Consider the following 12,737-nt stretch of genomic DNA (forward strand, 5'->3'; position numbering starts at 1 on the left):
TCACTGTTAATGTCATAGAATTCATGGAACTGAATAGAAATCACAAAAGAAGTTGTCGATCTAGAGGAGATGAGCCCCCCAGGAGGGCTACAGGCAGAGGGACTGCAGAGCTGAGCCTTCAGCAATGTCAGCAGGGTGACCATTCTGACTCTAAATGGCAGCTGATTCATGGCCCAAAGACACAGAGAATGCAGGGCTGAAGGGCGGGCGTGTTCAGTTGGTCAAGGGTTGCCTGAGGGGAGCTTTCTTTTTGAAGTGCCAGGCTGACTGACTTTGAAGCCAACTGGAAGCTTCTAACACTCAGAGGGCAAGGGACACAAGGACACAGGGACACAGGGCAAGCAAACACTATTAGCTTTTACAGCCTGCACAGGAGCTTTACAAACCAGCCTTGCAGATAAGTTTCGAGTTCTTCCTTGATTACATCAGCCCTCACGTTAGTGCTACAGCCTCCCATGTAATTCACAAGATTTTCTGCTTTACTGTGTCACAGTAAACTCACTGTGGGCCCAAAGTGAATCACAGGAAGCACTCACTTTTTATCATAGGGATAGTCCAAAACATTACTGTAGAAAAGGAAATTTTATTGAATACGTTTTTCAGTATAGTCTCTGTAAGTGTGATTTCTCTTACAGGGCAAACTACCACCCACAATTTTTGTTTGTTTGTTTCTTTGTGCTCCCCTAGTGACTTCTTCAAGCAGGCAAGACCTCGAAAAGGCCAAGGGTGTTGAGTGGTTCCCATTCTAGGTACTGGACAGTTGCTATAGGAGGGCGTTCTTTTTTTAACATTTATTTATGTTGCATGTCATTTATTGGACTGGATTAGGTCTTGGTTGTGGCATGGAGGATCTTGCATTGCAGTGCACAGACTCTCTAGCTGTGGCTCACAGGCTCAGGAGTTGCAGGTCGTGGGCTCTCTAGTTGTGTCGTGCCAGCACTAAAGCATGTGGGTTTCAGTAACTGCAGCGCACGGGGTTTCTCTACTTGTGGTGCATGGGCTTAGTTGTTCCTCAGCATATGGGATCTTAGTTTCCCATCCAGGGATGGAATCCACGTCCCCTGAATTGCAAAGTGGATTCTTAACCACTGGACCACCAGGGAAGCCGTAGGATGAGATACTTTAAGGAGTTTACAGCGATTGAAGAGACAGAATAGAATATGATCAGCAAGGCTTACGAAGGTGTTTTAAACATTTTTGTCGAAGGATGTACATCCTGAAATCCTACCCAAAGGACCTGAAAAGGCACGTGACAGAAAGAAGAGACTTGCAGGAGCAATGACATGGCCGACGAAGCTGATACGAAGTCTTCCCTCAGGATGAACCTGCTGCTTGAACCATAACAGTGTTTCTGATGTACAGCTGAGGTTGCAAGAAAAGAAAGAAAAATCCCTTGATGCCAGGACCTCCGTACGAACTGAACGTTGGAGCAGTAAGCAGTGAGCTGAGCCTGGAGCAGCTAGAGACATTACCCACTGGCCCAGGGAGATGGGAAGGAAGCTTGTCCTCAAGTTTTGCGTGTGTGTGTATGCTCAGTCACATCCAACTCTTTGCAACCCCATGGACTATAGCCAGCCCACCAGGCTCCTCTGTCTATGGGATTTCCCAGGGAAGAATACTGGAGTGGATTGTCATGTCCTCCTCCAGGGGATCTTCCAGACCCAGGGATCGAACTTTCATCGTCTCCTGCATTGGCAGCGGGGATTCTTTAACACTGAACCACCTGGGAAGCCCTGTCCTCAAGTCAGATCTACATAAAAGTTGGTCTTGAGCTGAGATACCTCTGGACACCCAGCAGAAGCAGATGCAAAGTACTGTGACCCCTGCCTCTGATAGGAGCTTCACATTCCTGAAGGTGACACAGGTTGACACCGTGTTTTCAGGAGGCAGAGACTGTCAGGATCATTCAACAGATAAGTAAGTGGAGCCCCAGAGAAGCTCGGTGCTTTTGTTCAGGGTCGCACATCTGTTAGCCAGGAGAGCTAGACTCAAACTCGAGTCCTTCCCCTCCTGCAGCCCTGCCTCTAAAGAAGTGTGACTCATGTGGCATCTCCCAAAACACCCAGGAAACTGGGCAAACTGGCGCTGCAGGCATCCTGGGGTCAGATCCAAGTGCAGAGGAGCTTGGCCTCAAATGAATGGCGGTCTTATTCTGGCTGCCAGGAGGCTGTCCCTGCCCCCATGCCTCCACACTGCTCATCTAGTAGGGAAAGTAAGGAGAAAGAATGTCTGGTGGGGCTCGAAGGGGGCTGCAGTCTCTGAGTGGACAAAAATCAGAAGCTGAGCCTGTGAAATAGGAGTCATTTTTTTTTCTTCTTGGAAGCCACTTGAACTTTGTCATCACAATTGGACTTATCTCCTTTTGTGTTTACTTAGCTCATGGGCGAGAAATGTCATTACCCTTTTTAATTTTATGGAAAACCATTTACAAGTGTTAAAATTTGCAGTGGCCACTAATCTCTGTGGCTTCAAGACACACACACACACACACACACACAGTCTAGCCAAGAGCAGGCTATCAGGGGCGGCCTGAGAGGCTCCCTGTCTTGCATCTGGGGGAGGGCAGAAGTCCTTGGTTCATATCTGCAGTCTTAGTCCACATGCCTCTGTCAGGCTGTCCCTTCGCGTGGGGGCTGTAGGGTCTCCAGCAGCTGGGCCAGCCCCTTGCCCAGTTTCTGAGCCGGTCACACTCAGTGCTGCCTGGATGGGGAGGCAGGGAATGCAGGGCAGGTGGAAGGGTTGCAGGGAGTTGGTTCTTAGGCACTGCTCTCCCTCAGACACCAGGAAAGGTAGCCAATCCAGGCTTCCTGAGAAGTCTCTGGGACTGATACTGTCCTGCCCTATGAAGAAATTTTATGATGTTCTGTCCCCTCTCCACCCTGGGGCCCACTGAGCAGCGCTGTGGGTGTGGCATTTGACTTTTGTGGTTAAGGGGAGAGAGTCCAGATGTGGAATTTATGTCAGGTATCCTTTTGCCTGAGGAGGGGTGTTAGGCAGGCATGACTGCATATGAGAGTGTGGTGTGTCCAGGGCACTGCCAGTAGTCCTCCCAGACAGAGCAGGGAGGGTTTTAAGGTGGGAGGAGGTCTCAGGTATAAATGAATTTAGCCCAAGGCTCAACCACCGCACAGTCATTAGACAGACACATGCCAGCTGTCAGCCTGTGGGCATTAGCCTACGTGCGCTTCCCTGATGGCTCGGTGGTAAAGAATCTGCCTGCCAATGCAGGAGATTTGGGTTTGATCCCTGAGTTGGGAAGATCCCGGGGAGAAGGAAATGGCAATCCACTCCAGTACTCTTGCCTGGAGAATCCCATGAAGAAAGGAGTTTGGTGGGCTACAGTCCCCGGGGTTGCAGAGGGTCAGGTATGACGGAGCAGCTAAACAACAATAGCCTATGTAACCCAGATGCCAGCAGAGATTGGATGGTCCTCTGGGATTTGAACAAAATTAGCTTGAATTTCTCCTAAACCCAACCTAAGATCTTGGGAGATCCCTGACGGATTGCATCCCTTGGCCACTGGTCTTCCTGGTACTGTTTTCAGTACCAGATGCTGTTCTCAGTGTTTCTTGCTTTCAGTACCAGGTGCTGTTCTCAGTACTTCTTGTTTTCACTGTGCTGTCTCGGTTCCATTATATCAACCCAGAAGTGAAGCTCAGCCCCTCATCATTTTCCTCTCGCACATCTACTGATGCAAGAATTATACTTTACTGTAACATGGAGGTAGCTGGAGAGATAATTAAAGAAAAAGATGGATGGGGATTCACTTGGCAGCAAATAAGCAGCTTCAGATTCAACGTCAATCCTCCTAGAAACCTCCCTGTGCCTGGGGGTGCCTTAGTGACCTGTCACCCCATACCCTCTTGCTGGCCCCTCTCCTTTCTGCGTGCTGCCCTGCTCTCTCCTCTCTCCAACCATCCAGGAGAGAGAAAGAAGATGCAACCAGTGTCTCTCTCTACATCTCCTGATCAGCACAGCCCTGCTTCATCATCTCAGCCTCACTGAACACCTCCCCAGCTCCCTCGCTCTCTCTCCCAAGCAGCTTATCTGATCATTGTCTCTGTCTTACACACACACACACACACACACACACACACACACACACACACACACAGAGTTTCCTCTCTGAGACGAATTCTGATTCCAGTTCTTGAGATAATGGATTTTACTTCTTTGTGTGTGTGTGTGTTCAGTTGCTTCAGTCGTATCCAACTCTTTGAGACCCCATGAACTGTAGGACATCAGGCTCCTCTGTCCATGGGATTCTCCAGGCAAGAATACTGGACTGGGTTGCCATGCCCTTCTCCATTTACTTCCTTACATATCCCACCCCACGCCCCCCTCAAAAACCATCATCCCACCTGGTGGAGACCCTCAGTACAATGAGACATATTTAAAGGAACCTAAGGTTTCCCGGTGGCTAAGATGGTAAAGAATCTGCCTGTAGTGCAGGAGACCTGGGTTCAATCCCTGGGTCAGGTTGGGAGGATTCCCTTGAGGAAGGCATGGCAACCCACTCCAGTATTTTTGCCTGGAGGATTCCATGAACAGAGGAGCCCGGTGAGCTATAGTCCATACAGTGGCAAAGGGTTGGACACAACTAAGTGACTCACACAATTAAAGTTCAGAACAAGGCAAGAGGAGGCTGTGCCGTCATCCTCTCTGAGCCATTTTCCCCACTTCCATCCCAGTGCCAGGGCATTCATGGTGACTAAAAATGGCTCTGAGTTCTCAGCATACAAGTCTGCTGCTTAACGTTCTCCAGGGACCGTGCTGACTTGTGGCCTGGAAAGCACATTGTGTCCCAGGCACTGTCAGAGGGAGGGCAGAGCAGAGCCCGCCTCTGCACTTGAAGGAAAAGGTTTACTCGTGATAGATCCTTGGGCATGTCAGCCACTACCCCCTGCCCACACTGCTCGGTAGGTAGTGATCTCCCCATGGCAGGATGTATGCTAGTGCACCTGCCAGGAAAGCCAGGCTCTGGCATGAGCACATGGACTTCTAAGGTGCTCTGCTGGATCAACAGGTCTGAACTCGGGAAGTTTGGGAAAGTATTGTGAGAGGGCTGGAGGTAAGGGAACGCACCGTTACCGTGGGCTGACACACCCTGTTAGTCTTGCTCTGGGGCACCGGTGTCCCCTGTCATGAGTCCTCAGCTACTCACGGGTCCCCTACCTCATGCACAATCAGAACCTGAGGGCTTCTAGGCTTGCAGAGCAGATGGCCCAGCAGCCCAGCAAGTTCTGGGGTACAGAGTTCTGGTGGGGAGGGCTGCCAGTTTGGCAGATGAGAAAGTGAGCACTTTGGTGACTATGCTACAAGTAAGACCAGATAGGACCCCCCAGCAGGGGAGAGAACTATCCAGTAAACAGAGAGAGCTCTGCCTGAAATCTCCCACCATCCACTCAGACTCGAGCTGGAATGGCAGACCAGGACTGCAGAGAAGGGAGAGAGACCACAGGGGTGGGAAGACTGTCACTGGCTCTTGGACCTGGGGTCCACAGTACCAGCCCTATTCACATCCGCCCATGCTAAACTTTCAGCCAGGCGCAAATCTGTTAGATACACACACACACACACACACACACCCCAATCTCCTGGCTGCCCAGCCCCAACGATTCAGTAGTTTGATAGGGCGGACCAACCTGACTACTCTATCTCTTGTTTTTGTTTAACGAGAAACAAGGTGGCCTCATTGTCTGCTGACCGTTTCTATTTGCTGACTCATCATTCACTGGATGTTGACTACGTGCCTGTGTGTTGGGAATACCAAAAAAAATGTACCGTGGAAAAGAAGACTTAGAGAAAAAAATCCCAGTAGGAATGAGAATATAGATATTTGCAATGTGCTATCTGAGCCCAGAGGATTCACAGAGAAGATGACCAAGGGGAGAAGAAAAGTGAGGCAGAGGGAGCCCCGTGGAAGCCAATAGGGAGGCATGGATACCCCGATAGGTTCAGTTGATCCAGGAGGTCCTACCCTCTTCTTTCTCCTAACTAGTCTCTGGCTAATTAAATGCATCTCAGTTTCCACATGTCTGATTTAAAGGTATCCTTTTGCACTTCCAAAAGGAGACTGTGCACCTGTGGGCATCAAGGAGGGATTCCCAGATTACAAAGCAGCTCTAGGGGCTGCTGACAGGTTTGTAAAAACTAAGTTTGTGTGAAGATAAAGATGGGAAGGCTTCATGGACATAGTGGAGGAAGGAAAGTGGGGACAAACTGAGAGAGTAGCATTGACATATATAAACACCACCATGTGCAAAATAGACAGCGAATGGGAAGCTGCTGTATAGTACAGGAAGCTCAGCTCAGTGCTCTGTGATGACCTAGAGGGGTGGGCTTAAGAAAGAGGGGATATATGTGTACTTACAGCTGATTCATGATGTTGTCCAGCAACATAGTGTACAGTATGTAAACTAACATAATATTATAAAGCAATTATCCTCTAATAAATTAATTTAAAAAATTTTTAAAGATAGGAAGAGATCAAAAAGTTATGTAACTAAAGTGACATTTTGAGACTGAAGGGATTCTTTGGTATTTTTCTTGGAGCATCTAGATTTAGACCCCAACACACACACACACACACACGTATATGTGTATACATACATGTGAACATGCACACACATGCAGGTTTGTGTGTATAGGTATGTATGAGCTTCTCTGGTGGCTCAGCGGTAAAGAATCTGCCTGCCAATGCAGGAGACCAGGGTTCAATCCCTGGGTTGGGAAGATTGCCTGGAGAAGGAGATGGCAACCCACTCCAGTATTCTTACCTGGGAAATCCCATGGACAGAGGAAGCTGGTGGGCTACAGTCCATGGGGTCACAAAGAGTTGGAAACAACTGAGTGACTAAACAACAACAACAATAGGAATGTATGCACATGCACACACACACACACTTCACAGGAAAGTAGCACCTTAAAGGCTGCAGGGCTGTAGGGCTTTGCACCTGATTGACACTCACCAATGTTTGCTGAATTGGAGCAATCTGCTGCCAGGCCCATCCTGTTTTTTATCGTTGACCGTTGCTCTCAAGAGTTAATGTTTGACCCTGGCCATAAAGGAGACAACAGCTGATGACTTGTGACTGACTTTTGGAGAGGAAGGAGCCCCCTATAAATTAGCCCACACCGGCCCACACTGGCAGCCCTGCCAGAAGAGCTGTTGGATCAGCTGTGAAGAGAGCCTCACTGCCACCATGAACTTCTCCGGCAAATACCAAGTCCAGACCCAGGAGAACTACGAGGCCTTCATGAAGGCAGTCGGTGAGTGCTGGGCCAAGGCTGGGGATCACGGCCATGAAGGCTTGGCCCTGCAGGTGGCGGCCAGTCAGGGTCCTGAAGTCAGACAGGAGGAGCAGTTCAAGCTTCCTGCAGATTTGGAATCATGTTCTGCAGGTTCCCTGTGCAGTCTTGGGCTATTCCTCCCTGGACAAGACTGTGCCTTAGGAAAGTGGGAATGGCACTGAACTAAGATCTGATCTAGACTGAAGCCGCCTCCACGGCCACCTCACTGAGTGACCGTGTTCATTCACTCACTCATTCCTTTCTCCATTCTTCTAACTAACTTTGATTCAAGGCCAACCACACGCTGAGCAGAGTGCTGTGCTGAACAGATACCGCAAAGACAGATAACAATGAGCCACATTTCCAAGGTCACAATTTGGAGAAAGAAAAAAGAGAAGAAATGAATGCAACATAGCCTCTCCTAATGTGTCCTGAGTGTTGACTCAGCACCAGACCTCGTGAACTTCCTGTTGTTAGCTTCCTCTCATTCAGTCGTGTCCAACTCTTTTCAACCCCGTGGACTGTGGCCTGCCAGGTTCCTCTGTCCATGGAATTCTCCAGGCAAGAATACTGGAGTGGGTTGCCATTCCCTTCTCCAGGGGATCTTCTGGACCCAGGGATCGAACCTAGGTCTCCCGCATTGCAGGCTGATTCTTTACTGTATGAGCCACCAGGTTGAGTCCTCACCAAAAACTCTGAGCTCGGCACTATTATTTTTCCCATTTTACAGGCAAGGCAATGAAGGCCTTGAAAGAGCAACTAATGCCAACCGGGGTCACACAGATCATAATCCCAAACCGAGTTGACATATAAAGCCAGCACTAGTTCCCAGGGACCCCTCTTTAAATCCCTGTCACCCACCCACCCCACGGAGTCACTTACAGGAGGATGTGGCGGCTGTGGGAGGGTGTCAGGGGAAGGCTTGGTAGGAGCGAAGGTGAGCCTTGGGCCTTGGGAGATGAGAAGGTGTCCCCTGGGGGCTGGAGGAGGAGATTGTGCTGCAGGGGGAGGAAGCAAATGGGGTGGGGAGACAAGGAAGAGTGCTGAGCAGGAGGCGGTGGGAAAGATAGCAAAGGCAGAGGTAAGAAGCCTTTTGGGGCGGCAAGGAGCTGGGATCTTCTCCTGTAGGACACAACACAACACCTCTTGTCCCTGCACCCCTCACCTGGCAACAGGAGCCTCCCCATCACTGTCAGTGCACCGGGTTTTCCTGAGCCTCAGTTCATATGACAGCACAGACACTCTGATATTCACCACACTCTGGCCCCAGAGAAGGGACTCCTGGTCCATCTTCCATAAAAGCCTTGATGGCAGAGGTGGAGGTAGGGATGGGGGTCATAGGCTTGCCAGGCACGATCCCGCTGTGATGCCTCTTGTCCCTGAATAATTTTTTAATTAATTTTTTTTATTGGAGGATAATTGCTTTACAATGTAGTGTTGGTTTCTGTCATACATCAGCATGAATCAGCCATAACTGCATGTATATCCCTTTCCTCTTGAATCTCCCTCCCATCCTGGCATAATTTTTAAGAGCTTCCCTTTCACTCTCAGGAGGGACCTGGCTTGGGAGACAAGCTGATGGTCACCCTGAGTATGGAGGAAAAAAATACTTACTCTCAAAGAGCAAAGTCTCTGAGCTTTAAACAGGGAGGACAGAGGAGGGAGAGCGAGTAAGAAGCAGGTGCTCAGACGAGGAAAGCTTCCCCAAGGCAGAGAAGTGATTTTTTTCTTCTTTTAACAAACCAAACTGGCAAGATAGTGGGCACCTGAGGTCAAGCCAAGTCAGGCCACTGACCTTCCCTTTCAGAGGAAGCTCAGTTTGCTCACAGGGCTCCAGGAAGTGCCAAGGCCTCAAGGATCTCTCCTCCTCCTTCTCACCACGGGGTTTCTCTTGTGACCGCCAGCTTGCGGGTCCCACCTCTGCTGTTTAGTGGTTCCACTCCCATGGACTGTAGGCCACCAGGCTCCTCTGTCCATGGGACTCTGCAGGCAAGAATACTGGGGTGAGTAACCATTTCCTTCTCCAGGTGATCTTCCCAGCCCAGTGATCCAACCTGGGTCTCCTGCACTGTAGGCAGATTCTCTGCCGACTGAGCCACCAGGATGCCCCACTCCCACTTCTACCCACCTCTAAACCTTCAATGCTTCCCTCCAGGGATGCCCGATGACATCATCCAGAAGGGGAAGGATGTCAAGGGGGTGTCGGAAATCGTGCAGAATGGGAAGCACTTCAAGTTCATCATCACCGCTGGCTCCAAAGTGATCCAGAATGAGTTCACCTTGGGGGAGGAGTGTGAGATGGAGTTCATGACTGGGGAGAAGATCAAGGTAGGAGGCGCCCCCTCCAGTCACCCTCTGCTTCCAGAACTTTTCCTGGAGCCTGGCCCCAGGCTTCCTCCCTCAAGGCTCCCAGCTCACAATTCCTACTGCTGAAACTCTACCTCTGAACCCACAGCTGGGGTGGAAAGGCAGAGAGATAGCAGAAACCAAGACAATACTGTCTCCACATGGTTCAGTGGATAAAGAATCCACCAGCAATGCAGGGGACATAGGAGACGCAGGTTCGATCCCTGGGTCAGGAAGAAATGGCAACCCACTCCAGTATTCATGTCTGGGAAATCCCATGGACAGAGGAGCCTGGCAGGCTACAGTCTATGGTGTTGCAGAGTCAGACACAACTGAGTGACTGAACACACAAGCAAAAAACACAATGTTGTAAAGCAATTATCCTCCAATTAAAAATAAATAAACCAGCTCTTAAGAAAGAAGCTCTTAGGGAAGGTGTCGGTTTCCTGGGACCTCCTGGAGGAACTCTGGCCTGAGAATCTGTTATTGCTGTTCAGTTGCTCAGTCACGTCCGACTCTTTGTGACCCCATGGACTTCAGCACACCTGGCTCCCCTGTCCTTCACTATCTCCCTGAGTTTGTCCTTTGAAGTCAGTGATGCCATCCAACCATCTCATCTTCTGTAGCCCCTTCTCCTCTTGCCTTCAGTCTTTCCCAGCATCAGGGTCTTTTCCCAAGAGCTGGCTCTTCACATCAGGTGGCCAAAGTATTGGAGCTTCAGCTTCAGCATCAGTCCTTCCAATGAATGTTCAGCACTGATTTCCTTTAGGATGGACTGGTTTGTTCTCTGTGCACTCCAAGGGACTCTCAAGAGTCTTCTCCAGCACTACAGTTCAAAAGCATTAATTTTTTGGCACTCAGCCTTCTTTATGGTCCAACTCTAATATCCATACATGACTACTGGAAAAACCATAGCTTTGACTAGAGGAGAATTTGAGCTCTCCCATGTGGAGGGTATGGGGGAACCAGGCCCAGAGCAGGAGTCTAAGATTCAGATTCTCCCAGGCCCAGAAACAAGCAAGTGGGAGTCAGTGAAAAACCTTAATAGAGCCCTCAGTTCATCCCTCAGCCTAAAGAAATGGCTTTGCAGAGCCTAGAGCTGGTGGTCATGGGGAGGGACTTCCTGAAGGAGGTGCTGGCTATACCAGAGAACCAAGGCCCCAGGCAGGCCTTCAGATCAAGACTTGCAGGTTGGTCAGTGACTCCTGATCTTCACTACCTCATCTGTGAAATGGGTACAGTCACTTCCCAGAGCAAAGATAGTGGGTAAGCTAGCATCACCTCTACTGGGCTGTGGATAAGGTATGCAACTCAAGCTGGGGGTAGGATGTGTGAGTGGTGGGCAGGCAGTGGCAGGGAGATCCAGGCAAGGAGGTGCCCCTCACAAAGGGTCTCTATTCCTCCCTCCCAAACCCCACATGCCAATACTAGCATCACCAATACCACCGAGAAGAGATCCTCACTTCTCTCCCCCAGCATCCCCGACCCCAGAAAACTTTGTGCATCTATCTCAGCACAACCATTGGTCTTTTTTTTTTTTTTTTTTTTAACCTTTTCTAGTGGCTCTTGACTTCTGCTTCCCCAGATAAAACATTACAGGTCAGGAAACCTATGATAAATTTTAGAAGGGAAACTCTCTTATCCGCCTACAGTAAGGGGCAAACTGTCATGGCCCTTTCCAGCTGTCCATCTTGGAGGCAAATTTTAACCTTGGCCAGTATCTTCTGCTCCCTGCTGGGTTTCCCTGGATGTGTGAAAAGGAGACCACAAGAGGAAAGATGAAGGTGCTAGAAGGAATAACATAACGTAACACAAAACCAAGACAGGTGTTCTCCCAAACGGCCAGTGTTTTGAATCTTACTACTTCCTCCCTCCATTAACTTGGAGAATTGTTACTTGATTTTGTTTTAGTGTTTGATTTGAGACCTCTTAGCCATCCTATGCTGACTCCTGGATCCCAGCCCACAAATGAAAAGTCTGACAAAAGAAGCCCTGCCGTTTTCTTCAGTTCTTACATGACCTCACTTCTGTTCAGAGCCAGGGAAGGGGGTTTGGTTGCTGTAAGCAGAGTCCCATGCCGGGGAGCCAACCTCATTAGCGAGAGAGTTACTCCCTCTTGGACCCCTCCTCATAGGCTATTTCTTCTGTCCCCTACAGGCGGTGGTTCAGCTGGAAGGTGATAATAAACTGGTGACAACTTTCAAGGGCATCAAGTCTGTGACTGAATTCAGCGGTGACACTGTTACCAGTGTAAGTCTGCACTCTCAGCTTGGGGGTCCTAGTACTTGGGGCTGGGTGGGGAGGTGGGCAGTCGAGGGTCAGGGGAGACGTGAAGAGCAGTGACGGTTTCCTGGGCTCAGCCTCTGCTACTACTCCCTGCGCATCCTTTGTGCCCCGGGCAGTTTCACACATTCTCTCGAATCTTCCCACCAATGCTGAATTTCCTAAATGTGGAAACTGAGGCAGCATACAGCCAGGAAATGGCAGGGCTAGGGTTCCTCTGAACTGGATCTATCTAACGAGGCTGATATCCATGGTGATACACTGCACAACCCTAGGAGGAGCCACTCTCATTACAGACGGAGGGGCTTTGTACATTTCTTACCATCTTGCAATGAATGCCAATAAGGCACCTGTGGAGAAGGAAATGGCAACCCACTCCAGGATTCTTGCCTGGAGGATCCTGTGGACAGAGGAGCCAGGCAGACTACAGTCCATGGGGTCGCAAAGAGTCAGACAAAAGTTAGAGAATGAGCAAGAGCAAGAAGTGTTCAATGAAATGTTGAGAAACTGAATTGGATTGAACTGGTCTTGCTCTAAGTCATTGATGTAGAAAGGAATTCTGTAAAAGGCAGGACAGCTCTGCGTGTGAGGAAGGGACAAAGACTTGGCATGGAATTTTAGAAAAGATTGCCGATCCTTCCTCCGGTCCTATAGAGAACAGAGGCATCTCTGAGTTGCTGCGTATATTAGCATACTGGGGCCTTAACTATCCTTTATCATTCTACATCAGATGAATATTTCATGATTTCTTTTCTGGCTTTCAGACCATGACGAAGGGCGACATTGTCTTCAAGAGAGTCAGCAAGAGAATTTAG

The 12,737-nt window shown here is 49.5% G+C and overlaps 1 protein-coding gene across 1 annotated transcript; it reads left to right on the forward strand.

Annotated features, from left to right (window-relative positions):
• Positions 1–7,205: 7,205 nt before the first annotated feature.
• FABP1 (fatty acid binding protein 1) lies at positions 7,206–12,737 on the forward strand. Its single transcript, XM_052649621.1, has 4 exons — positions 7,206–7,272; positions 9,449–9,621; positions 11,797–11,889; positions 12,687–12,737. The coding sequence occupies exons 1-4, from the start codon at positions 7,206–7,208 to the stop codon at positions 12,735–12,737; spliced, it is 384 nt and encodes a 127-aa protein (XP_052505581.1).

Source organism: Budorcas taxicolor, chromosome 11 (genome assembly GCF_023091745.1).
Source record: "Budorcas taxicolor isolate Tak-1 chromosome 11, Takin1.1, whole genome shotgun sequence".
Lineage (NCBI taxonomy): Eukaryota > Metazoa > Chordata > Mammalia > Artiodactyla > Bovidae > Budorcas > Budorcas taxicolor.

Excerpts from the sequence above, each read along its gene's own strand:
- FABP1 (XM_052649621.1), top strand. The coding sequence starts at position 7,206 with ATGAACTTCTCCGGCAAATACCAAGTCCAGACCCAGGAGAACTACGAG. Across the intron at positions 9,622-11,796 it reads TGACTGGGGAGAAGATCAAG|GCGGTGGTTCAGCTGGAAGG; the intron begins GTAGGAGGCGCC and ends TGTCCCCTACAG. Across the intron at positions 11,890-12,686 it reads GCGGTGACACTGTTACCAGT|ACCATGACGAAGGGCGACAT; the intron begins GTAAGTCTGCAC and ends TCTGGCTTTCAG.